The 26,945-nt window shown below is 48.1% G+C and overlaps 1 protein-coding gene across 17 annotated transcripts in view; it reads left to right on the forward strand.

Annotated features, from left to right (window-relative positions):
* The window catches only part of EHMT1 (euchromatic histone lysine methyltransferase 1), a 123,960-nt gene that overhangs the window by 79,740 nt on the left and 17,275 nt on the right, over positions 1–26,945 (forward strand). For 13 of the 17 annotated variants that reach the window (XM_054848636.1, XM_054848634.1, XM_054848641.1 and 10 more), the window contains 15 exons: positions 1,778–1,955; positions 3,338–3,474; positions 4,375–4,563; positions 5,017–5,097; positions 7,163–7,283; positions 8,994–9,125; positions 11,033–11,178; positions 13,893–14,036; positions 15,567–15,793; positions 16,515–16,679; positions 17,187–17,269; positions 18,853–18,959; positions 20,525–20,647; positions 23,068–23,169; positions 23,964–24,068. In XM_054848636.1, coding sequence (XP_054704611.1) covers positions 1,778–1,955; positions 3,338–3,474; positions 4,375–4,563; positions 5,017–5,097; positions 7,163–7,283; positions 8,994–9,125; positions 11,033–11,178; positions 13,893–14,036; positions 15,567–15,793; positions 16,515–16,679; positions 17,187–17,269; positions 18,853–18,959; positions 20,525–20,647; positions 23,068–23,169; positions 23,964–24,068 — 2,040 coding nt within the window. The remainder of the gene's footprint in view (positions 1–1,777; positions 1,956–3,337; positions 3,475–4,374; positions 4,564–5,016; positions 5,098–7,162; positions 7,284–8,993; positions 9,126–11,032; positions 11,179–13,892; positions 14,037–15,566; positions 15,794–16,514; positions 16,680–17,186; positions 17,270–18,852; positions 18,960–20,524; positions 20,648–23,067; positions 23,170–23,963; positions 24,069–26,945) is intronic. The other 4 variants (XM_054848647.1, XM_054848649.1, XM_054848646.1 and 1 more) reach the window with 1 other exon arrangement.

Here is a 26,945-nt window from a genome sequence, read left to right on the forward strand (position 1 = left end):
GTCCAGTAAGTTATCCTATGGACACTTAATTTACTCATTCTATTAAACTTATTGAAGAGAAAGGGGTTTTTTTTTAAAAAAAAAAAAGTTGATCATTGGCCATAAGTATCTACGTGGAGCAGGAATTCCTGATGATACAGGGCTTTTTAATTTAGTTGAAAAAGCATAATGCATTTAATTATTTGACAGTGAGAGCAATTAAGCATTGGAACAATGTATCAAAGGATATGGTAGATTTGTCATCTTTGAAATCGTTAATCCAAGACTAGATGCCTTTTAAGAAAAGACGTGGCAATTCAGCCATAAGTTATGGGCTTGATGCAGGAATCATTGGCAATTTGATGGCCTCTTTATGCAGGTCATTTTTGATTATCATTATAGCTTTTCTGTCTGCAACCGAGTCCTCGCTTTCTGCCAGCAGTGTGCGCATGGCAGAGCTGTAATTAGGAGAATCAGTCGCTTCCCCATTTGTTCACAAGGTCACATTATTTGAAAGCAGTGTCTCAGAGTGCCTATCTGAACCTGGACTTTTTATTACTCGCTGCTTTTTTCCCCTTTCTTTCTTTAGCCTGGATTCCTCTTTCATTTTTGGTATTTCAGCTGTTGCTTCAGAAGTCCCATAAGAAGTATTTTCCTGCAAGTGGAGCAGCACTAAAACATTGCAACTGCCGAGCTTGTAATCTGCTAACTGTGCTCTTGGTTTTCTGCAGTGTCTCTGCCAAACCTGCCTCCTCCTTGACAGTTGAGTGGACAGATGTATGGAGAGGTGTGGGTGCAGCTAGATCATCTGTTAAATGCATAAGAGGGCAAATTCAGTGTAAGATGTCAAATCAGAGTGGCAGCATTTACCCCAGTCTCTGCTGTTACAGTGGTTGCCACAAAAGTTGTGGTGCTGTGGGACAATGGGCTGTAGGGACCTGCTTTCGTGCCCAAAGGTGCTGGATGAGACTTTGCATTGAGTACAAGCTCGAATCAGAATGGGTAGAAGCTGCCTTAGGGCCTGGGAGCCTGGCTCCGGTGACAGGGAGTTGCAGGAGCAGCTACAAAATTCTCTTGAACCTTGATCAGGTTTTCAGTAGGAGCTTGTAGCCCACCCTGTGTTTGGTGTTGCAACAGCTACGTCGGCAGAACCTGTGCTAGCTGGTTGAAGGTGAGCTTGGGCAGGTGTTTGCTGCGGCAGTGGCAGCACTAGATGAACCTACAATGTCAAGCAAATGCCTTCTTTGCTCGTCTTTTGTTGTGAGCTAGGCTAGAGGTGGGAGACCACAGCCTTTGCGAAGCCTTGATCGTGCCAAACGCTGTCCGAAAGGAAGGATCCCTTCCCGTTGCTGCCTGCTCTTCCGAAACATCTCTGCAAGACTGTTCTCGTGCATGCTTGATGTGACAGCCGCGCTCGGGGCTTGTTTCAGGGAATAGGTGCATTTGTTGCATTCATTTGCCTTCTCCGGAGCCGGCCAAATGCCTGTGTAAATAGTGTCTGGTCCTTTTCATTTTCTGCAGTTGCTGTGGATCTGTCGCTCTGCCTCTGCGAGGTAGCCCTTCACCTTCAAAGGCTACAGCCTTCAGCAAGTGAAGGAGCAGCAGCCTGGGAGTGTTCTTGCAACTTTAGGCAAAGTAACGTTACGTGCTAGAGGAGGGGCTGTGTGCTTTTGCTTTGAATGTGTGGTCCTATCTTTGAATGAAAGTGGTTATGTTTGAGAGAAAGGAATTAAATTTATGTTCTTGACTTTATTTTTTTTAATACAGAGGCTGAATTTAACTGCATTTTGTTTTCCAGCATGCAAGTAAAGACCCCAAAGATGGGAGAGACAGCAGAGATCAAAAAGAATCCAAGGAGGAAGGAAACAAAAATGTCCTGGAGTTTGGGAAGCCATTGCCGTTGCCCTCTCTCCCAGGCCTTCACCAGTCACTACCTCAGAACCAGAGCTATGTGGCCACCACAAAGTCACAGACGGGTAAAAAGAACAGAGTTAAAATTCTTAACAGCACCCACCTCCCAAACATGTGTGTGTGTGGTTGAGTGGGAGGTTAGCAAGGACTGAAGCCTCTGTTAGTACCTTTTTTCCCCACTGCATCTCCTTCAGGGTTTCCTTTCCTGCTGGCCTCGGTACGACTGCTGCCGCAGACCTTGTTTTTTGACAGATGCTGTTTCATCTAGCCGCTTCTCTGCAAGTGGCCATTGCACCGCAAGCGTGCTGCTTGTGTGCTCTGACTCCCTTCTGGTCACCTCTGGATGCTGTACAGGGACACTCTTGCAGTCCCCTGTTAAAGCAGCCTCCCAGGTGGAGTCCACCAGCTCTCTGCTTTGTGGGGAGCACCTGCCATGCAGTCCTTCCTGGGGTGCAGGTCCCTCCCAGGCGGCATGGGCAGGTAGGCATGCTCCACCAGCACCACCACACCGAGGATCGCTCTTCTGCTAAAAGTTTTTGTTAGAGGAGACACTTTCATCCCATCTTCCCATGTGAGAACTGATAGACACATCTTCAGACTATGAGGACTTTGTATATCACCGCAGCAACTGCTTACCGTGAACTACAGCTGTATAAATAAAATTAATTGGGTTAACAAAATTTTTCTGAGAGGTCTCTTCATACGTTTTTGGTGAAATTTCATCATAGTGGGAGATGAAGGAATGCTTTCAAGGAGCAGGCTGTACAGCTGCAAACGGTAACACTGGTGCTGAAGCTGGCTGTTCCCTGCTGCACGCTATTCTTAAAAGAGCCTGCGCTAAGCATCCCTCTGATGTGTATTCACCAAAGACAGCATCAGGCAGTGAGGTGTGATAACTGATTTGATTAGAAGGCCAGGAGGGAGACTTAACAAATTAAGACCCGATCAAAGTAGTGACAGGAATCAAACAAACTTCCACAGTAGGTGTGAAATGAGGTTAAATGGCAAACGGCTCTTTATTTAAGGTACCTTTTCCCTGTGTGTTCTTCAGTTTTTGTACGATCGCTTTCATTGTAAGTTGGTATTATTAACCTTGCAGTATCTATTTGAGCAAGTTGGATTCTATTCAGCCTCCTACGGCATCAGCAATACTGCCAAACACAGGCTAATTTAAGGATTTGATATTGTGTGTGGTGATGTAGGGGCCAGAAGGAGCGTGGAGAGGATACTCAGAATTTGGGTGGGTTTGCAGCACTGGCAGAAAGCTCTTCGTGCCTTTGCACATATGCATGTGTTATCTTTTGGTTGACTTGTAAATAAACTAGTTGGAGTGGGAACTCAAATCGTGCCCTCAAGTGTGGTTTCCCCCAGTACAGCCTCTGCTCTCTATCCCTTCTTCTTTTCATTCCTGGACAAACTTGGGGGTTTTTTTGCTTCTCTTTTCCAGCTGCTGCAGTATCTCGGAAGAAGAAACGGAGAATGGGAACCTATAGCCTGGTTCCCAAGAAAAAGACCAAAGTGTTAAAACAGAGAACAATGATTGAGATGTTTAAGAGCATAACTCATTCCTCTGCGGGTGCCAAGGTGAGGAGAGCGCTGAACCCACTGGACATGTTTGTTGTCATCATACATGTCCCTTGTCCTGGCACACCAACCCCATGTATAGGGGCAGGAACATGCTGGCTTGTTGCCATCAGCATCTTCCATTCTGAGTCTACATCTTCTCTCTGGTGACAGCATCCTGCCTGTAGTAGCCTTGCTGCTTTGAAATGGCTCTTTGAGAGTGGCTGTTCAGATACCAACTCTTAAACGAACATTTTCCAGTGAATGTTCCCCTTCCATCCCGTGAGTCCTGTGGAACTGGAGAGATTTCAAGCATACCCCATGTTGCAACCTTTTTGTTTCAGAGTCCTCAGGATAACTGTCTAGTGTTGCCGCTTGAGACTATACCGCAAAATTACTGGTTACTTTAAAAGCTTTAGACTCACTCCTGATCAAATTCTGCTCTGCTGCACCCCTGCCCTGAATTTTTGGTCTTTGAATTCAAGGAAAACATAAATCCCTCTCTCCAATTTAACTTCTCTTTCCATTCCCTAGAAACCTTCTTACACCCTTGGTACGCCCCTGTCATGCTTTAACCTCAGCTGGTAACTAAGCACCATGCAGCCTCCACATTTGAATTAGTTCGCAGGGGTCTGTCTGAAGGCTCCCGCCCAGCAGCCCTCTTCCCCTTAATGCCATGTACAGCCAGGAGTCTGGAATGACTCCTCGTGCCTCCTCGTTCCCAGGTCGATGGTTAGGTGACGCGTGGCAGGCTCTCGGGCTGGCTTTGCTGGCAGCATTGAAGAGCGCTGGAGGGACATGTAGCCAGCCTTCCCCTGGCAGCTTTATGGCTCAGCACGGAGGCAGTCTGGGGTGGATTCAGCTGCTCTGTCCCATGAATTAATGTTGTCTTTGTGGCTCGTGTGCTTGGATGACTTTCAGAGTGAAAAGGACCTAGGTGATGCCAGCCCTCACGTGAACGGGGAAAGCATAGATGTAGACTCTGAAGAGGAAGACTCTGATGAGTTGGAAGAGGAGGATGATCATGGAGCAGAACAGGCAGCTGTGTTTCCTGCAGATGATAACAGGACCTCTAAAGACAGCGCGTCCGATGCAGACAATGCCAGAAAGGTATTCACATGCCCTGTGCAGGACTTGGAGCAACATGGGACACTGCTTGTACCCGTGGGATAGGAGTGGCACGCATTGAGGCCATTTCTGGGTTTTCTTAGCCTGCAAGATGGCAGAAAGCACAGCAGTGGAAGTGAGGCTTTTGATGGCTTTTTCCTGCTCCCCATCGCACCCATGAGCATCTCCCCACCTACCCCCAGTTTCAGCCTTGCTATATAAGCCTGTGGTCCAGTATACGTGCCGAATTTTTTTTTTTTTCCTTGTACCATCCCTATGGATGTATGATGATGTGCATTAACAGCCTTGGAGTTCTTGTGCTGGAGAGGAAATGGTGTTAGTGCCCAGGCAGGCCAGGGCTGGGTGCTGGGCGCAGCAGGATGATGGGGGGATGCTCTGCTTTGAGAGACCTGACCTGACCGACCCTTTCTGTTCTTGGGCAAATGGCGGCTGCAGATTGATGATGGCGAGTCCGAGGAGGAACAGGAGTCTGGAGAGTCTGGGGAGGAGGAGGAAGATGGAGATGAGTCTGACTTGGTGAGTAGCTGCTAAATCTGTCTTTCGGCCTTTGTCCTTTTGATAATAATTTCCCGTTTGCACTGCTGCCAGAAAGAGAGCGAGCGAAGCGGTGTAGTTTCATGTCTCTTTGACAAAACTCACTCTCTGAAACCACCCACGCACAGAGTATTGTTTTCCACAAGGTGCTTAACCTTGATCTGTGATACAATTAATTGCTTTCTGATGCTAATTAATGGGCTTTTGTTTGTTGTTTTCAACAAGGTGTTGACTGCTTTTAATCATTGGAATGTTAGTGGAAATATTTAAGGGTGCTTAAATTCAGATGCAGACTTGGCAAGTGGTAGGAGCCAGCCATGGTTTTTTTTTTTTTTTATAGCATGGCTTTTGGGAGCTGGGCTGGAGTTGTTCACAAATCCGTTGGCCCAGCCCAGAGCCTAAATTCCCACTGACCTGACATGCCACCTCATGGTACCAGATGAGCAGCTCTTGTCAGGGAGACGTACAAACAGCACACAGACAGAGACACGCTCTCCCTGGGAGGTTGTCTCTGTAGTGCTAGGGCAAGACTTTCACTAGCTGCTGGTGATTTTTACTTTTTATTTTTAGATGGCTGGTGAAGAGAACCTCTTTTTTTTTTTTTTTTTTTAATTTAAATTGTTGTTCATTGATTGTTTCTGTCCCCCACCCTCCCCTTTACTTTAAAATTTTGCTCCCTTTCCACAGCATCTCAAGTTGAGGAGCCGGCATTTAAGGCACCCCAACTCTTCAGTCACCTTGAGAAAATTCTTGGCTTCATTTTCTTGATGTTTTGAGCTGAAGGTAGAAGTGACTATACCAAATGAATCTGAAGTTCTGTAGAGTCTTGTTCCTTGTGCTCTGACACTACAGAAGCCAATGAGGACCAAGCAGCGGGGCTGTGTAACCTGCCCCTTTCTTTGGGTGGCTGATGCCAGTCTGTAGCATTAGCTGAGACCAAGGCTTGAGCTTGCAGTCAAGTCCAAACTCCCAAGTCATATCTCCACATCCTAGACGGTGGTTTTTGCTCTGCTCATATCTGATGAGTCAGTCGGTTCCCCAGACAGGGACTGGCTCAAATGCAAACCTCTCCCCCGCAAGCAGTGTGATGCAATTGGTGTAAGCCACGTGGCAGGGCACAACCAAGCCCACGCTCGGGGACAGTTATCAGGGGCAGTGTAGACACGCCGCAGAGCTACCCCGGAGAGCCAAGGCTCAGCAGCACCTTTGCCCGGCTTCGCTCACTGTGATAACAGGGCATGGTGCAGCATCAGCTTCCTCTCAAGGTAGGCCATGAAGGTAGGGCCTGATCCAGCCGCAGTTAATGGTGGCAGGAGGTTTTTCATAGGCTTCGGTGGGAGATGGATAAGCATCAGGAGCTGGCAGTTTCTGTTCGAACGTGAGTTTTATGATTAGCGCGTTGGAGACTGCCTTACAGGGTTGGGGTGCCCAGTTCCCCATTACGATGTTGACTTTGAAAACCCACCCCAGACAACTGTATTTTTTTAAAACCAAACCCTGTTTAGAGTCATATACGTGTCAGACTATTTGCTATTCGATCAGTCCGTGCCACCCTGTACCTTGCTCAGGGAGGGGGCTGGTTTGCTACTGTAGAGTTCTATCCCAACCCTGTAAGGTGGCTCTTCAAGTGCAAGACAGGTTTTTGTTGGCATTTTCTCGCAAGTCTGTGGAGCAATGTGAGTATTTTAGTTTGAAAAAAACCCAGCTTTTCTGGGGAAGAGCTAAAAGTGTGCATGTGCCTGCATACTTGCACTGCTGCACGGTTGTGCTCAGCTACTACTGTGATGAGTGTGGTGTAAGAGCCTACATGGAAGAGAAAGTGAAGCGTGCACTATTGAAATGACAGGAAATACACCCACACATGTGCTTATGTTTCCTTTTTGGCACTATAAAGACATCTTAGCACCACTTGATTTCAAACCCCCAGTCCTTAAGGCCTTTTCGTGTAACTCAAGCTGCGAAAAGGCTCTTTCGCATGGGTGCAGAGGACTGCTGGGACGCTGATGGCAGCATGCCTTACATGCACGTGGCCTCTCTGGTTATTCAGAGCTCGGAGTCCAGCATCAAGAAGAAGCTGCTGAAGAGGAAAGGAAAGACGGACAGTCCATGGCTGAAACCCACCCGCAAGAGGAGACGGAGGAATAAAAAGAAACAAGCCAGTGTGCTAGGTAACTAATTGTATTTTGTTCCTTAATTACACAGGAATTAGCCTTCCAGGTGGAGGGGTGAGGACCTGAGGCCCATAAAGCCGTGGCTTCCTACAGAGCTTGCTCCCCCTTCACAAGGATGGGCTGTATGATAAACCAGGGTGTGAACTTGCATTTCACTGACAGTAGCTGCACGCTTAAGCAGCAGGATACACATAAGGTGGCTTTACCCTTGGCAAGCTGGAGGAATGTTATTTTGTTCGTGAACTCCTTTTATTTTAGAGTATCCAAAAAAGACCTTATGGACTCATGTCCATGTAGACACATGTCCCTGGAGCTCTGGGAATGTGGTTAGATGCAGAAGGGAAAGGAGGAACCAACCCAGAGTGATGCGCAGTTGCTTTTGTATGGATGTTTGTCCAGCTGAATGGAATGTGCAGGTTGTCTTTGCTTGTTCTGAAAGCACCACAATGTAGTTAGCTACGTCTGTCCCATCTTGTGGCGTGGACATCGTTCAGGTGGCCATTCTTGTTTGACCTAAGTTACCCAGCACTCAAAAGCAGGTTTCAATGTCCTTTGTCCTCTGCAAGCTGAGGGGTGGGGAGAGCCGGGAGTGCAGGCTGGATCTGATTCTTCTTCAGGAAAGGTAACAAGATGGGTAAAAAAAAAGTGCATAGTCTTTGAAGTGAAGCTGTGCCTTCAGCTTCCTTATTAAGGTTTCACACATCCATTGCCATCAAAGGGTTTATTATTCTGTGCTTGCTAATTCTTTGCAAACAGGCCACTTTTTTTTTATCAGCAGATTTGTGCCTGCTTCTGAGCTAAATGACCATGTTTCAGCCTCTGTTTGTGCCTGGGGTTTGTCAGTCATCTGGCTTGCTCCTCTTCCTCCCAAGGCAGCCCTTTTCTCAAGAAGTGGGGGCCACTGATGCCTTTCAGAGCAAATAGCTAATTCTTAATTTCAGATGCAGGCAGGTTTTCCACTGCTTCAATAAAGGTGGCAGCCAGTCCTTCAGGTTAATGCAAGTCTCTTGGCCAGGAGAAGTGGCCAAGAAGTGTGGGAAAAGCAAACCAGGAGAGAAAGCGAAGCCAAGGGAGCACAAAGAGATCAACAATTCCCATGAAGGCTCTGAAGGTTCCCCACACAATCTTTCCAGTGAGGGATCCCCATGCAATCTTTTCCCAGCAGCAGCTTTGTTCACTTAGAGCCAGAACTTGGCTTTTATGTTTTTCCCCTCCCATTAAGCTGAATGTCACCTGTCTCGTCCTCTTCACGATGTACATGATTAGCCGGATTGCTCTGCCTGGCCGGAGTGTACCAGGAGCCCTTTGCAGCAGGTCGGAGACAGGAGGATGCGCTGAGCCCTGGTTTCATCCCTTCCTTGTGCCATTTAAGCTTCTGCTGCTGATGCAGTACGGCAGCAAGCAGATGTGCCTTTCAGAGGCAGAACTTATTTGTCAAATTTATTCTTTTTGTTTTGTGGTTACCTACCTACATGGAAGTCGAAAATCTGCCTGATCAGACCGGGAAGGAAATAAGAGATCAGTCGTGCCATATATGCCCAGATGTTGCATTTTCATAATTCTATGTGCATCTGTACTCATGGCCTCTCTGAGGAGCCTGCATACAGCCTGCTCGCTTAAATACGGCCTTTATGTGTTTTGCGCGCAATTCATTTATATTATTATTATTATTTTTAGCCATGTAAATACGCATGTGTTTCCATCTAGGTGCCGAAGCCTATAAACCATCTTTGGGAGGCAGAGAGGTTCCTGGCCAGGAGAACAGCATGGAGTATATGGAGGTGCCCCTGGATTCCCTGGATCTCCGGGTGAAGGGGATCCTCTCCTCGCCGGCGGGAGGTGAGTGGGCGCCGCCTGCCCAGGGCTTTGTTCCACGGGCGCAGCGGGGGTGGCGTGCGGGGGCCCGGCTGCCCCCTGGCGGCTGCGGGGGCCGGCCTGGCCGCAGAGCACCCACCCGCCACCGGGACCCTCGGGGTGGGGATGGTGGGGGTGGTAGGGGTGATGGGGATGGGGGAGCCAGGCTGGGGTGGCTCAGGAAAACGCCCAGCAAGGGGTCCAAGGTGCTGTCCCAGCCCGCCTCGTGCTCGGAAGCTCCCCTCCATTCCTTGAAGGATGCTGATTTAGCATCTCGCCAGGGCCCCCCCGGGATCCTCCTGTTCAGCCCCGGGCAGAGGAGGGGGTAGCGCTGGTTCCTGGGCGCTCACCTCCAGCTGAGCGGCTGCTGTTCCCAGTGCTGAACTTGCCTCAGATCCAGCGCCTCCTCGCTGACCTGGATCCGTCTGTCTGTCCCCCGTTGCTCTTCCGCTTTCAAAGGTTGTCTGGCTCTTTTGATAGAGGCACATCAAAGAGCGGGTGGGAGTGTTTGCCACCAAGGGAGGGTCAGGATGGATGAGGGATGCTTTCACCAGAGCCTCTGGATGTCAGAAAGATTATGAAAGTGACAACTTGGAAGGCGAGGAATGAGCTTTGTGAGTTGTGGTCCTAGAAAAAGCTCTTAAACCTTTAAGATCTTGACAGGATTTTACATGAAAACTACAAGGATTTTCCCTGTGCTTGTATAGCTTGAAATATCCCATCCCTTCTCTAGGCTTGGTCTTGCAACTTGTTGGCTGCAGGAAACCCCTTAAAAGATGAAAAGGGGCTTGTGCTGGGCTGATAGGGACGTAGCCACAGGCAGGGTGCTGCGGGGGGAGCGCTGCCATTGCCAGGGCAGCTCAAGAGGCGTCTCCCTCAGGAATGAAGTTAATCTTTGAAACTTTCCAGCAAAATAACTGGCCTTTCAAAAGCTTAAAAAACAGCAGCACGCTTCCTTCTCACTGGGACTCAATCCCATAGCAGGCTTCGGTAGGGAAAGCTTGGGACACTTCAGGGTGAACCAACCCAAAGGCAAATGTTTGAGAGTTCGCTTCTGTATTGACAACGTTGCAAAGAGATGTGTTACGACTGTGTAGGATTGGAACAGGAGTGTAGGACTAGAAGCAACCCCTTTGTTGTTAGGCCAGTGTTTTGCAGTCACTGGTAACCTTGCGATTGAGTTGAATCCATTGAAGCCACAAGAACTTTCACGCTATGCCCCCAGACCTGACGGAGAGCCCCCCTAAGCCATTATCCACCTTTAAATAGGTTTGAAAATGTTCAAAATCTGAGAGAAAGACATGAGGAGGCAAGAACATCTGAGCATCTTGCTGCTTTCTTTTCCCTGGTTTGTTCTCTTTCCAAAATAAATAATTCATGGTTGGCTGAGACCAAATAGTCCCAGGAATTTTGTTTTCCCATCTGTGTAATAAGCCTCTGCAAATAGAAGTTTTTGCTTTCCTGATCTTCTCCATTTATCACTCCACTAACCATTCAGATTTCCAACTCCAGGTGGTTTCCTACAAATTTTCTGGTGCCAGAGCACAGTGTTTTGGGGCAGGTGGGGAGGAGAGACAGACAGGCTGATAAAAATCTTTACCTCATCGTTGCTTTTCCTTGTTGAGATTTTCTCAGAGTAAACTGTTCTTAACTCACTATTCTTGATTTCAGCACAGTCATCTGTAGTGTGGCTGGACTTAGAAAAGTACAGGATGCTTTTGCAAACTCCAGCTGATATAAGAAAGGGGTCTTTTTTTACAGGTTTTAGATAATGCCTTGAAAGCATTTCAGGACATGGAATGGGAAGATGCCACAGGATGTGGGTGGTGTGGATGGACTGATTCTCCTGGAAGAGAATTTCAGAGTTGATTTATTGGTCTTCTGTACTCCAGGTCTTTCCAATGGTCCTGAAGCAATGGAAGTAGATGGTCTCCAGGAAGTCCCCCTCTGTAGCTGTCGAATGGAAACCCCCAAAAGCAGAGAGATCACCACACTAGCCAACAACCAGTGCATGGCCACGGAGAGTGTGGATAATGAGGTAGGAGTCTGTCTTTCAGCTTCTCGCAGACTTCTGCTGAGCACAAAGACATAAGGAATAAAAAGCTGTGCCAGGAACATGTGTCGGGTCATGCAGGGGCTCTGCAGCCTGCTAGGCTGGGAACCCACTGCTGTGCGGGAATGGCAGGGCAAACATCTCGCTAAGCTGAAGGCTCTGGCACTCTGTGTGTATCGCACAGTCAGGTCGAAGCCACTCGGAAGGGAGGAGGTGGTGCGGTCTGCGGTTGGAGAGGCACTGGGTGGATCTCTCCTGCTTGTCCTGGCCTGTGCGTCTGGGTCAAGTTGATGTAACAGACGCACTTCAGGCCAAGTGGGTTAAAATACACGAGCATGCATCAAACTGAGAAAATCCAATCAGAGGAAGCCTGGAGCTGGTTTTCCTTGACTATGAAGGAGCTGATGCAAACCTTTCTGTAGCCAGCTCTTGAGTTTCGGGAACTTGTCATGCCCTCCGCCGGCTCAGTGTGCCCCAGCCTTCCTCTCTCCTCCTCCTCCAAGAGACTTCTGTTATGAAGCTTCCTATGTCCTGGCAGCCCTGCGCAGCCCCCAGGTCGGGCTGACTGAAAACGATCACACTTGATGCCTTTCAGTCGATCGCAGCTGGGCTAGGTGGGCTCTACTGGTTCCAGAAGCGTGGAAGTCAGTGGCAGAAGTGACTCCCTCCCAGAGTCTGGAAGTGAGACTGCAGGACAGGAACACACCTGGTAGATCCTCCTTTTACTGGGAAGCACTTGGGCTTCTTTTAAGCTTCAGCTGAGCCGCAGTCACACTGCAGCATTCTCATACTTGCTGGTGGTAGGACAAGGAGTGAGAATATCCCTAGTTCTCCTGTAGGATCCCAGGAGAAGGATGGATGGAGGGAGAAAGGGATAATCAGATTTGCAGCCGAGCTCTGCTTCTGTTAGTACGTGCTGGTACCTACAGAGAAAGGAATTTCCAAAGCATGGCAAAATTGATTCATTAAAGAGAGAATGCCCTGGAGACTTACAGGAGAGAGGAGGACCCCGGGGTTTCTAAATAAACAGCAGATATATGAAAGAGTACCTTCTCGTGTGTATGGTGGCTTGACGGTTCTGTCCCTGGATAAATCAGAGAGGGGAATAGCAAAGGCCATGCTTTATGTTAGATTCTTTTTCATAATGGGATAAGTGACTCATAGATGTTATAAGGATATTATACGTGTGAATAGTGGGTTCTCCAGACTGTCACGTCCTTGGAGAATGGTATAAATAATTATGAGCACCCTGCTGCACTCTCTAATGGTTGGAAAATAGCAATTAATCATTTCGTACTTTTTCAGAGTTTCTAACAAATAATATAGTGTGACATAATAATGCAGGGACTTCCTCACATGGACAATGCAGCTTTTCACGTGTTCATCAAATTTCCTCAGCTCACAAGTAAAAATCAATGCAATGGTCCTCTCTTGCCACCCCTGCAGCCCCTGGGGTCTGTCTGTGTGTTAACGGTGATCAGTTTAGCCAGGGTGTCACCACCACAGGTAGACTTTGCAGCTGGAAGTTGGGTAAGTAGGATCAGAGCTGCTAGGGGTGACTGAAGCGCCTAGGTTAAAACCCGTTCTCTTTTTCTGTAGGGGTGTTGATTCTGCAGGAGGAGTGGAGTTTAAAAAAAATTAGAGAGAAAGTCTAGTTGTGTTGAGAAAAAGCAGCAAATCAAATCTCAGCTAGACCAGAGGGACAGTTTGTGGGTGATGAGCAGGCGCTGTGTTCCTGACTGACTCCTCTGCTCGTAGTGGCAGCGCACAGTAAACCATGCACAGATTTCGGTAGGGACATTTCCTTGTAGCAGCCTTTCACATTTATATTTCTAGTTTATAAACGTCCTTTGCCAAGCATCTGGGGAAGGCAGGGTTATTATCAAGAGGAACTTGCAGAACCCAAACAGCGTTGCGTCATGCTAGCAGGTGGCAACTGGGATGTGAAAATGTCGTAGATGTATGAACGGGGGCAGCAGAAGGAAGCGCTGATCCTTCTGATGCAGCAGAGTGAGTAACACTGATGGGGAAAAGTGAACCCCAATTACGGAGCCTGCTGTCATTAACAGAACAAGGTGGTGCACAAGGCGACGGCTTTTTAAGCCCAGAGCTATACATTGGTGTAATCCTTTGGAAAACGTGCTCAAAATGTGACTTGAGCTGAGCTCTCGTGAAAGCCTGGCTGTTCATCCCTGTGGTCTGGGCAGGGGCCAGTGCTGGAAACAGTACAGACGATAACTTCGCTGGCAACAAAGAGCAATTATTTTTCCCTTTATCTTCCTGTGACTTATACTTTTGAACAGTAACAAGATTTAGTGCGTATGGTCTTGTTCTCTTGGTCACCGACACCCGCTCTTCCTGGCAAAAGGAGAGCGTATGTTGTGTGAGTCAGGCCCATGGGACTGCCCCTTCTGCGGCTGCTTGGCTGTTGCCTATTTCCAGTTACAATTATTTTTTTTCTTGCAAGGAACGAATGACTTGGGGTCCGCAAGCATGTTAGTTAGTAAATGATGCATTTCTTCCTGTGAGAGCAGCTTTCACAGCTTCCTGCTGCACTGCTAATGCTATCTGGCACACGTCTGAATTACTGTGAAAAAGCCAGGGCTCATCAAGGCAGTGTGCAAAATCTTCCTCCGCACAAGCACAGAGAGTGTTTTGGTCTCCAGTAATTTCATTTCCTTTAATTTCTCCTGTTCCAGCTGGGCCGATGCACAAACAGTGTGGTTAAGTATGAACTGATGCGCCCGTCTAACAAAGTCCAACTTTTGGTGCTGTGTGAGGACCATAGAGGGAGGATGGTGAAACACCAGTGTTGCCCTGGCTGTGGATACTTTTGCACTGCAGTAAGTCCGTGCTCTCAATCTAGGGAAGGGGGTACCTGTCGCAGTAGCTGGAAGAGCTGAAGGTGGAGATGGTACCTAAAGGGGTTTACTGACTTCCTGGCATCAGCTCCACCTTGTTCCACAGCACGTCAGGTGGTGTTTTCAACAGGAATGTGTGTGAGGGTAGTTGCAATCGTCACCTTTATCTTCCTGGAGACCCCAAGGGATGTTACGGAAGGGTTTTCACTGGGATTTCACATGGTGGAAGTCTTGCCTTAGGAATTTCTTTGGAACAAGGGTTGTTTTTTTTTCTTTCTCTGTACAGATCAATCGCCTCAAAAACTGTATTAGCTTGGTTTGTAAATGAATCTGTGTACATATCTGTGTGTCCCCCCACCTGCTCATGACGGTTTAGACGGGGAACATGAGTGATGGCACTGGAACAAGGCATTGTTTGAGCTCTCCTGCTACTTCTTCCACCTCTGCCACCGAGGCTTTTAATAGCATTGGTCCAGTCCTTTAAGTCGTCCTAGTTTCCCTGTTGGTAAAGCTGAAAAACACCTACTGAGGTGATGAGGAGGCTTCATTGTCTGATGCTAGCGTTCTTCAAGATGACTCGATGAACGATGCTACAGTAGTCTCAAGCATTACTAGTGTAAATGGAGCCATCCTGGGTTTTCATGCTGAGTCAAAGATCATTCAAAAGATAAAATCCTCAAAACCCTTAAAGGCGTTTTGCAAAGCTGAAACAGAGTTAATTAGACTGCTTGGGAGGACTGTGAATTCAGGAGAAGAGTGGGTTTTAACTAGCCTTTCCTTACATGCTCTTACATCTCCGAGTGACGTGCCATAGTTTACACAGGTGAGCCTGGGAGTGTTTGTCTGTGCTATCCATCACTAATAACACAGAGCACAGTAGGGCTTCAGGTAGCACTAATAGCACAGGGGATGAATTCTGGGGTGCCTTCACTTCAGATCGGAGGACTTTGCTGGAAAAGGAAAAGGAATTTTAAAGAAAAGCTGCCCGAGTTTGTTGAATCAGCAGTCAGACACATTATTGGGGTTAAACAGCATCCGGGGCTGGTCCAAGTCGCATGCTTTAGGTTACATTGGGGTTAACGGCTGATGTAATTATATTCATGTAGGTCATTGAATGGTTTGTGCGCAGCTTTGTTAGGTAGTTTTAATGCTGGCTCAGCAGGCAAGTCTGAAGTTTTCTTTTGCAGTTTTGGGGGCGTCCTTACAGTACACTGGCACTTCTAGAAACTTAAGCAAGAACTTCAAGCATTAGAGGAAAGAGCTGGAAATTGGGACTTCTTGGTTCTGTTTTCCAAGCGCAATTAAAAAACTTGCTTTGCTGTCCCTAACCAAGTGAGTTTTTTCCCCGTTACCTTGGTTTTGTTCTCTTCTAAAGAAGTGGCAGTGCTTGCTTACTGTATTGGACAAGAGTGGTGATGAATGAAGTATTTAAGAGATCTGCGGATGAAGCGTGTAGAAGGCGTAAGGCACGTAGTGACCAAGGTGTAAATTTCTTCTCCGTGGTTTTTTCAGGGCACTTTCATGGAGTGTCAGCCGGAGAGCAGCATCTCCCACCGTTTCCACAAGAACTGTGCCTCCCAGGTCAATGACATGAGCTACTGCCCACACTGCGGGGAAGAGGCCTCCAAGGCAAAGGAGGTGACAATAGCAAAAGCAGACACAACCTCGACGGTGTCGCTGACCTACGAGCAACAGAAACCAGCAGCTGTGGAGGGAAGGGCCGACACCACGACAGGGAGGTGAGCTTGGGAGTGTGTGGTGATCTCAAACCTCATGCCAGACCGTGCTTTGCATTGGAATGCGTGTGCTCCTCCCGATGGAGCAAAGCACTTTCTGGTTCTGCTCTGACACGTCAAACTTGGCTGCTGGAATCTGCAAGTGTGTTTTGTGTTGCTCACTGTGTCGGAAAAGAGCGCAGCAGCCACGGGGTGAGCTGGGGCAGAGGCTGTGAAGACAGGAGGGGTTCAGGAGTTAAAACCATTCCTTCCTCTTATTGTTAGGAAAGGAATAATAGTGGAATGAGTTGATGTTGCCACGTCTGCTAAGTGACGCGGAAATTCATGCAGTACCTACCTGTAGCTCGTGACTTGCACCAATGGGCACAAGTGTAAAGAGAGGATGAAAATGCAGAGGAAAACACAAATTAAGTCATCCCTGCATTGAACAGTGCTCTGACTTCCGATCCGATCTGATCCTGTTCTGGTGGCTTTTATGACTTGCCCCATGTTCCTGGGTTTCCTGTAGCATAGAGTACATCAAAATGTAATCATAGGGCAGTGCAACTCCTTTTCGGGGCAAGTTCTTACCGAAAAGGCTGTAAAATATATTGGTTTGTGTTTTGATTTCACTTACGCTTATCTGTATTTAAAATGCATTTCCTTTCCTCCTTTGGCATAAGATACACACTGTTGTGTATTTTTAATGGTTGTGCTTTGGCCGTCTCTCATTTTTTCTCTTCAGTGGCACTGGGACGCGGTTGTCGGAGGAAGACAAGCCAGAAAGTTCGGCAGCTGAGGGGTTTGACATGGCTGGGTCTTCAGTTTTTCCAAAGCCTACTACTAGCCTGACCCAGGGACCAGTTAAAGAAACTCTGGAAAGTGCCCTGATTGCTCTGGACTCCGAAAAGTAAGAAAAAGACCGCTGGGTCTCTCCAGTCCCCAGCAAAGTTGCTTAGCCTAGAGAAAACTGAGATTTAGCTTCTTTGGGTTTTGGCCCCACTCAGACCTTTTTATGTTCAGTCATTTGTCACCCTCAACAGATGACTGATTCAAGAGAACAGTTGTAGCTTTAAATGTCTTACCCATTTGTCTGGAGGATTTGTTTTTTTGCTGGCCCTGCAACCACAGCTGTAACTACTAGGGGCTCTTGTTTTATGGTAGTAAGACTCAGAATTTGTTGGTGAGCAGCACTGAATCGATATGGCCCTCATTAAAACCAGGCTGGCTGTGGTTGGAGCTGGAAGTTTTAAGACCTCCTCCTGGAAACTTGTTGTTCTTGTGTTTTGCTGGCACTCCAGGGCTGTACCATAGGAACAGACTTTGTCATGCACATGAGGTAGCAGTGGGGTGGGGTGAAATGTCGGGAGTGTTCTTCGGTGAGTATTAATTATGCCTCTTTTCCTTGCTGCTGCAGACCCAAGAAGTTACGGTTCCATCCAAAGCAGTTGTACTTCTCTGCGAGGCAAGGAGAGCTGCAAAAAGTCCTGCTTATGTTGGGTAGGTGGCTCCTTCCCAGGACATTGCGTGGCTGGCAGTACTCCCAGCTCCTGCCAGGCAGCTGCCAGAGGCCAGTTCCCAGCATGGCAGCACGTCATATTCCCCACTGCCCCTTGTGAGTGGAGTAGGAGGAGAAAGCCACTTTTGCAAGTGATGTGTCATTGGAAATGGCTTCATCTTTCTGTGAAACGTGGACCTGCTCCCAACTTGTTTCTGTATTTGGGCACGGTTTTATCCAGAGAAGCTGTTTCTGTCCCCAGATGACCTACATGTGATTTTTCCAGTCTGACAGAACTTTTCCTCTCCATGCAATGGGTTAGTTGGGTATTTGCATCCAGTAGAGAGGTAAAAAGATCGGAGTTGGCTTAAGCTGAGACCCATCAGCAAGACAGCAGGAAGGAAGAGCCCTTCAATACACAGGGTTTGTTTTGGGGGTACATGGCTGTCTGTCACCAGATGACTTTGAGCTGCTGAGCTTGTTTTTACCAACAAACATTCCTGAGGAATCTCCCCCTTTGAAGGGCACAATGTTTCCTTGGGATCATTTCCTTTCCACTGCAGTACTTTGCAGTACATTTTTGGATGCTTTCTGTTCTTTTCGTTTATCAGATTCTTCTTTTTTCTTCTAGCAAGTGTTAGCTTCATTGTTCATGGCTTCAATAGCACAAAAATGTTATTCACTGATATTTAACTATGGCCTCAGCATATGCAACATGTTATCATGCCCAGACATCTTTGTCTAGCTGTCATCATCATCTGTCAGTCTTTGCACAGCTGTGAGAATCTCTGGCCAGATCCCGAGCTTGTGTTAGGAGAAGCTCCATCCACTTTGTAGCCCTGTGTTTGCTGAGATGCAATGAGGTTTGCTAATATTAATTGCAGTTAATAGTGATGAGACAATAAGGCCAGGTAGTACTGACTCTTTGTTGTTTTCAACTTCTGTGTTGCTTTAAACAGCATTTTTTTCCTTTTTATCCTTTTATGGTGCTCATAGAATGGTTTAGGTTGGAAGGGACCATTAAAGATCATCTAGTTTAAACCCTCTGCAATGAGCAGGGACAGTGTCTACTGGATCAGGGTGCTCAGAGCCCTGACCAGCCTGACCTTGAATGTTTCCAGGGATGGGGCATCACCTCTCTCGGCAACCTGTGCCAGTGTTTCACCACCATCATCATAAAAAATTTCTTCCTTACATCTAATCTGAATCTATACTCTTTGAGTTTAAAACCATTACCCCTTGTCCTATTGCTACAAGTCCTAGCACCAGTGGTGTTTGGTTTTGTCGCACTCAGAGATAGGGAATTGTGAATCTGAGGGAGATGGCCTGTGCAGAAATGGTAACGCCTTAAAGGTATTAAATTCCATTGTGTTTCTGAAGCTTTTGCTTTGAGGGCTGTTGCATGTCGAATGTCCATGGGATTACCCTGAGAGCTTTCTGGCTCGAATGTGTAGTGAGTTGTGAGAAGGACTGAGGATGGGCTGGGAACCCGTCCATTAAAAGCCTTTAGTTGAGACCTAGTTCTCTCGTTATGCTTTTCTCTAATCTGAATCATGGTTCAAAGCGTCCCTGCTCTGTTTTTCAGTGGATGGAATTGACCCTAATTTTAAAATGGAGCATCAGAGTAAGAGAACCCCTCTCCATGCTGCCGCCGAGTCTGGCCACGTGGACATCTGCCATATGCTGATTCAGGTCTGTCTCCACTTATGTTCTTCTGTACAAGCAATTTTCTGTGGTTTTTGGTCTCCTGCCCCACATGGCTAAAGTACACTTGGAAATCAGCACTGAAACATCTCTCCTATAAAAACCTCCTTATTCTCAGGGTTTGCTGAGGGAGGAGTGGTGGAGAGTAGCTCTAGCAGGATTTTCCTCTGCAGCATAGATGTCCCACGTGTGAACAGGAGAGAAGGAAAGATGCAAGTTTACTTTATTGTCCGAGATTTGGATTCTAATTGAGGGAAGATGGACAAAGACATACGGGTGCTCTCGTTGAACCCACTCTAAAATGATGTGAAGGAAAAAGAAGGATTTAAAAAGTTACATTTTTTCTTTTTTGTACTGGCATACGTTGTCTGCAGTGACGGGAAGTATGTTTTGTTTACCCTGTGTGACTGGGAAACCTTAAAGGGCTTTTGAGAAAGCAGCAGTGACACGTCTTTGAAAATGAGCCTGCTGGGATGTTGCGTTTCAGCATCTGGAGTCGGAGGCTTTCAAAGTGCTGTTTGAAGATGCAGCTATGGGCCTACCCTGCTGCTCTCGCTCACTTAAGTTACCGTGCATGAAGACAACGGAATGACTCGTACAAGTAAAAGGAGCAAAATTTGCGAGATATTACAAACAATTAGAATTGAGTATCAGTCGGGTTGGTTTGTCTCCAAAATCCTTCATCATCTTGTCTCTTCCCTGATATCTGGCTACTGCAGTAGCACAGTATTTGTCTGGGAATGTCCCCAGCTTGTTAAAATTGAAATGCCTCTTCTCTGGTCTTGTTTAAATAGCTCTAGCTATTTAAAAAATAATCAAACCAGATGCATTTAGTGGGAGTCACCTGGAAGCAATGGGACCAACTTCTTGTGCCAGGTGAACCTGAGTCAGCGTGCCGCTGCTGCCAACGCGCCTGTGCTTCGCACGTGTATGTGCGTGCGTGGCCTGCCAAGAGCGGTGCTGTCTCTGAGATGTCCTTTCGGTTTAAATACTGGGTGGGTTACTGAGCTAAGCCAAAGACTTAAAGCAGGCAAGATTCGTGACACAGTAGTGTTTTGGAAAAGAGTAAGGTTTTGGTCCAGGGCGCTCCATGTTGAACTGAACGTTTGCTCAGAGACCTCTGTAGAAATGTTACCGGTGACTTCAGCAGGAATAGTTATCCAATCTCCAGAGGTTTTTTACAGCTCCTGCTGTGACGTTGGGAAGAGCTGGTTGTTGTGTTCATTGTGTCCCTAGAAATGATAGACCCAAAACAAAGCTGCTGGAAAAAGGAGGAGGCTGGCTTTTCCAAATTGTTACACAAACAATATCCTGAAAGTAACAGTACAGAATGCATTAATAACAAAAGTTAGTGAATACTGGCTGTTGGCTTCCTTATGCCCCGGTTACTGGCTGTAGAAGGCAGGAGAGAGGGCAGGCAGTTCGCTGCTTTCCAAAACAGGTGAAGTTGGACTGCCTTCAAAACTTGCTACTAAATCTCTACTCCCACATCCTTCCTCTGCTAACCAGTAATGGTTATAATTGTCCTTGTGTTTGCCTTGGCCTCTTAACAGGCTGGTGCTAATATAGACACCTGCTCTGAAGACCAGAGGACCCCACTGATGGAAGCAGCAGAAAACAACCATCTGGAAACTGTGAAATACCTTATCAAGGCTGGAGCACTGGTAGATCCTAAGGTAACAGTTTATTCCTTAACGTTTTTCTCCTGAAGAAGCCTCTGTCCACCATTTCTTTCTTGATAGGTTTTAAGTCTTGGGTGGAAGCGCACAGGCAGTGGGGAAACGGACTTACTTGTCTTGGGCGCGAAGGCTTGGCAAGGCCGTGGTTATCAGTAGTATCATTTTAGTGACGCGGCGTCCTGGCTGCGAGCAGTTTGGGGCGAGTGCTGCCACTTGCTACGTTAGTTTGTGGCACCAAACGTAGGGGCTGTTTGATTTCATGTGGGGCCACTAAGTCACAAATGCATTGCAGTGAGTTTGGAGATTGATTTCAGAGTTTCCTTCTCTGTAGACTCTAATAGTGAGACTTTTGAGGTGACATTTTAAAATGGACTGGTAATTAGGTGCTCGCCAAGCCAGCAAAAATGACAGAGGAAGCTTTGCTTTCCAAAGGCCTGATGCGCGGTTTCTTGCAATCACGCCGCAGTGGCAAAATTGGACCCCGTCTTTAAACTCTACCCTTTAATTTAAACAAATACAATAAAATGCAGCTGTCTGTTTGCCTTTAGCATGCTCTGGTTGCTTTGCAATCTTGGAAAATATACAAATCGCTTATAAGTCCCATAAATCAGATGCTATTTGGAGCGCAGGATCCCTCCCCACATGAACTTCTTATTGTTATAACCTGCTGCTGTTGGCACGCTCCTCTGCTGTTGCTGGGGAGTACGGCAGGGCTGGGATGCTCTTTTTGTGAAGGAGCTTGCAGGGCCAGGAGGATTGCACAGGATATCGAGTGCTGCCCACCCCAAGCCCTAAACAGATCCTTGGGAGCCTGGTTCAGAGCCAGGAAGGGGGAAAGGACAGGACAGGCACGTGCAGGTTCATACTGGCCACTGTTCCGAGCATCTTGGAGCAATCCAGGTGTCTCTCACCTGATTTATTCATGTGTAGGAGAAAAGAGGGGTTTTGCTTCTAAAGGTAAAGGGAAGGAAAAAAATCCTGAGCTTGCAAAAGCAAATTAGAAGCCTGAGATCACGTCTGAAGTCTAGACTAGTTTATTATGTTAATTTGTTTCTCGCACCAAATTAGTCATCTTTTTGAAAGCAGCAACATTGCAGTTTAAAATCATCTCCAGCCATTTTGATGAGAAATCCGGACAGTAACTGCTGCGGGTGTGTCCTGAGCCTGCCCGGCCCTGCAGGGCTGCCGCACGGAGGGAATGCCGAGGACAGTGCGCTGCCGCGCGGAGGGAATGCCGAGGACAGTGCTGGGGTGGCCGAAGCTCTTGATCCTGATAATAGAACGTAAAAGTCCCACTCAGAACCTTCAGAAACTTTATAGTAAAATATGCCTGCTCTCCGTAGGGTTCAGAAGCTGCACTTGGCTCGTACTAATCTCAGGGGAAAGCTGTGGTGTTACTGAGAAGTGGCAGGCACTTACGGGCAGCAGAAACCCCTTCTGTACCCCAAGAAGCCCACTCAGTGTAATCCCTGACCTGAGATGTCCCCTCCTTGCTTGGAGGGTTGCTCCCTGGCCCTGTGCCATGCTCTCTGCTTGGCACCATCCGAAAGCTCTCACCTCCAATGTTGCTTCCAGGGGCTTAGCAGGAAAGAGTCACTTTGGGTTTTCAGTCTTTCATTTCCTCCTCTTTATTTCCTGATCTCTGGGCCTTGCTGTGTGCTAAGCTCTTGGGATATAAACGCCTGATAAAAATCAGGCTCCAGCCAAGATCTTTGGTGTTAGTGTGGGAGTGTCTGTGTCATGACTCACAGCCTGTCCATCGCCACCAGACCCTGTATTCTCAGCTCCCAAAGGCATTTTTCCTTTCAACCTTTACAATCGTTTTTTATCTCCTATCTTGGCAGACGGCTGTGGGCACGCTGGGGACTTGGTCTCTCGGGGGCTCCTAGTCCCTGTGCAGGACACCCCTTTGCCCTGCTGCCAGGTGCTGGGATAAGTCCTTGTGCTAATAAAACACAGCACAAAAACTGTATAAACGGAGCATTTCAGGTTGAGTCAAGGCTACTTTTCTGACATGAAGTGCAAGCTCTGCCTCTGTAAGGAATTTCTGCCTCCCCTTGGCTCTCCAGCATATGAAGAAGAGTTGGAGAGGGTCTTCTGGGGAACAGGAGCATCAATGTGCCAGGGTTTGGGGGCTGGAACCTTCCCTGGGCTTCACAAAGGCGTCTCTTCCCGTAGCCTTTGCACTCACAGCCTCCTAATCTGCTCAGGTTGTACCTCTGAGCTTTGCGTGAAGCTCTCTGCTGGCGTTGGTTGCCACTGCTCTCCTCCCTCCTGGCAGTGGGCCGGGGGCTTTTGGAGTCCTCTGCTCCATCTGTGAACTTCTCTGCTGTTCCTAAGCGCCACTGGTGTCCTGCAGACATGGGGAACGCTGGGAAAGGCTGTCCTCTGAGTGTTGGTTCTGTGGTTGTGTCCAGGACGCGGAGGGCTCCACGTGTCTGCACTTGGCTGCCAAGAAGGGGCACTACGACGTTGTTCAGTACCTCCTCTCCAACGGGAAGATGGATGTCAACTGCCAGGTGAGGCCTTTCTGCGAGGGGCAGAAGCTGCTTTCCTCAGGTCAGGGACCCAAGTCTCAGCAGCGTGCTGTCTGCGCAGTGGGTGTTCAAACACAGCCCTGCTGCTGCGGGGGACCTGACAAACATTATAGGGCAACAGTGCCGTGGGCATCCCGGCCTGCCAGAGGAGGCGATCCCCTCCGCTGACCTCATGGAAACTCCTTCCGTGTGTCTTGATTTGCAGTTTTTCCTTGACCCTGAATTTGCTGGTGGAGCCTGTTGCTGCAGGGTGTCCCTGTGCTCCTCCTAGCAGGGGGGTGGTGGGATGATGGATGTGGTGGGAAGGGTTGAGCGTGGCCCTCGCCATCGCAGAGCTTATCCATTGCTGTGGGGCGAGGCAGGGCAGGGCTGCATTGGGGTTCCTCATTCGGGGGGAAGGCAGAAGACGAGCTCCCCCAGGCTGCTCAGGGAGCTTTGTAAGAGCTTTTACGTGAACTGGGTGTTTTGTGCGATTTGGACAGTCAGCTGGATTTGAACGCCCTGGAGATCCATTGCCAGTGCGCTGAGCTGCAAATAAACTCCAGCCTGCTGAGGCGTGTTGAATGGAATCACGCTGGGCTCTGCAGGACCCTGAGGGACCTCTCCCTGCAGCAGCATAGATCGAAGGAGAGTGATGAGACAGACGTGGGGAGGGAAGGGGTCTGTGGCTTCCAGGCAAGGTGCACCCGGCTGTGGCTGCCAAGGGGCTTGTGAAGCCAGCAGGAGACCGTATTTTGACTGTTCTGCACGCCTCACCCTTTGCTTTCCCTCCCCAGGATGACGGAGGCTGGACGCCGATGATCTGGGCCACTGAGTACAAGCATATTGAGCTGGTGAAGTTGCTGCTTGCAAAGGGGTCGGACATCAACATCCGTGACAATGTGAGATTCTTCCTGGAATCCATTTCAGAAATTAGCCACAATCTCTGGTTTTTAAACAAACAAGCCCAAGGAGGCAGATTTTGGGCTCAGTGAAGGGAGGTGTGGTGATCCCTTGACACAGGTGGTTTGGGGCAGTGTTTGGTGGGAGAACTTTCCTCCATATTCTGCAAAGAAGTTTACAAGCTGGCAAGAAGTCCTTTTCCTCCAGCTCTTCTGACATAGCCTGTAAGGAAAAGGACCTGGGGGTGTTGGTTGACAGCCAGCTGAATATAAGGCAGCAGTGTGCCCAGGTGGCCAAGAAGGCCAGCAGCATCCTGGCTTGTATCAGTGTGGCCATCAGGACCAGGGCAGTGACCGTCCCCCTGTACTCGGCGCTGGTGAGGCCGCACCTCAAGTGCTGCGTTCAGTTTTGGGCCCCTCACTACAAGAAGGACGTGAAGGTGCTGGAGTGTGTCCAGAGAAGGGCAATGAACCTGGTGAAGAGTCTGGAGCACAAGTCTGATGAGGAGCAGTTGAGGGAATTGAGGTTGTTTAGCCTGGAGAAGAGGAGGCTGAGGGGAGACCTGATCACTCTCTACAACTGCCTGAGAGGAGGTTGTAGTCAGGTGGGGGTTGGTCTCTTCTCCCAAGTAACAAACGATAGGACAAGAAGAAATGGCCTCAAGTTGCACCAGGGGAGGTTTCGATTGGATATTAGGAAAATTTGTTCACTGAAAGGGTTGTCAGGCACTGGAACAGGCTGCCCAGGGATGGTGGAGTCACCTGGAGGGATTTAAAAGATGCGTAGGTGTGGTGCTTAGGGACATGGTTTAGTGGTGGCCTTGGCAGTGCTGGGTTAACGGTTGGACTTGATGATCTTAAAGCTCTTTTCCAACCAAAACGATTCAATGATGCTGTACGTCATGCCGCAGGCTGTAGTCAGCTCTCTACCTCACTGCTTCTAATCCACCTGGGTCCACCGTGCTGCCACTTGGACACTGCACCGGGCAGATCCCCTGTGAGTCCAGACTTACCAGCTCCACCTTGGCCACAGGCCGGTGTGCGTTGGGCATGGTTATGGGGCATCCTGCGTGCCTTTTGTGGGGCACAATCTTGTTTTCCAGATGGATTGGGCAGACACTCTGCCGGCAAGTATCGCAAGCCTGGCTTTTCCTAGGCGTAACAGGCACGAAGCCACTGATGAGGACAGAGCGTGCCCAGGCTGGTGGCTCAGCGTGCTGGAGCTGGCTCTTGGTCTGCTCTTCACCTCCATACATCCTACTCGAGTGGGACGTACTGCGTACTTGAGGGAGTGAGGCTCCAGGTGGAGTACCTGGGAGCTCCCTGGGCCCAGCAGTGCTCATGTCGGGCTGTGCCAGCCGGTTTCATGGGGATTTTCAAGTAAACAGTGAAGTTACAAGGGCGATAATGGGGAAAAAAAGGAGAGAGCATCCAGGCTTCTGTTCCGGAGACTCATCATATCAGCACTGCTCCTCTTTTTTCTTAATAGTGCATTTCTCATTTTTTTCTGGTCTCTGAGGATATTGAAACCCCCGAAGTGCCTGCAAGGCAAGCTTGGATGTGAACTGGGGCACTTGGGCTTCTATATGTGAGATAGTTGATAAATGAGGGGTAACTGGCTTCCCTGCTTTCTGCACAGAGTTGTTACAGCAAAGTACCTACCCCGCCATCAGTTCACCTTCCAGCATACCTCATGATATTTTCTTGTCCAAGGCCGCTAATGCTTTTCTGAATCCAAGGAATATAATCAGCTGGTTTGTATTTGTCTCCCCAAATGCCTCGTTTTGTGTCTTGGGTGCTCGCAGGGGTAGGTGTTGGCACGTTCATGGGGCTCAGAAAGGCTCCAGCTGTTCCTGAGGAGTTGCTGGCCCCAGTCTGAAAGCACCTTCTCGGTGGGAGCCTCTGTTTCCTTGGTAGCTTAGATAGTTCCCAGGCTGGTCCAGTTCTGATACTGTTCCTAAAAGCAAAAGTCCAGGCGAGAGGGGGCTTTTTGGGTTGCTGCGTTGCTTCAGAGCACTGACTCTGAACACAACTGACTAGTTCGATCTGTCGCAGAAGACTTTGGCTACCAGTTACAAGATCACAAATTAAACGATGAAAATCAAATCAGCTCAGTCAACGATTTACTTGAAAGAAAAATACCCTCTTAGCAGATGTATATATCACATATCCGTTACTGTACCTACACTTGGTGTCTCCTGATTGCAGTCATTAAGAAGCAATGTCACTTATGCTGGGAAACATCATATTCCAGGAGAAATGCTTTTGATTGTAATTACGCTGCTGTTAGGCAGTAGCCAAGACAAGGTAAAGTAGCGAGTCGAGGTGTCTGCGACCTGTCTGAGCAGCGGTGTGCAATTGGCAGGACGAATTTTTTCTGTAGATTGGTACGTGATGCTGATGAGGTTTTTTTTTCTAGATGTTACCATAGTGGGAGGCAGAAGCCCTATAGAAAGAGGTCTCCCCACTCCCTGGTGTATGTCAGTAGCCTCCCCATTTAAGGAATGATCTAAGTTAAGTTGCGATAACTAAAAGATGTGCTTTATTTTTGCTTTAAAAAAAAAAAAGAGAAAAGTTAGGTGATCATTACTATCATTGCACTGTTGTAATCGATGTCTTTAGAGCTTGTCACGGGGAAAGGTTCGAAGTGTGCTGCAAATTGTGCTGTAACAGAAAACAGAGCATCATCGCTTAAAATATCTCCATCAAAAAGATGAGTGTTCAGCTATTTACAGTGCTTCTAGTGAGAGATGAGTACGTACATTATTTAAGAGATGCCTGAAGTCGAATTGATTGCTTTCTCTGTGGCTCGTGGTTCGCTTTCTAGCACCTTCATATACCCTATAGCTTGCGCTGTGCTCTTTTTCTCTTTAATTT

This window comes from Grus americana, chromosome 20, assembly GCF_028858705.1.
Source record: "Grus americana isolate bGruAme1 chromosome 20, bGruAme1.mat, whole genome shotgun sequence".
Classification (NCBI taxonomy): Eukaryota; Metazoa; Chordata; class Aves; order Gruiformes; family Gruidae; genus Grus; species Grus americana.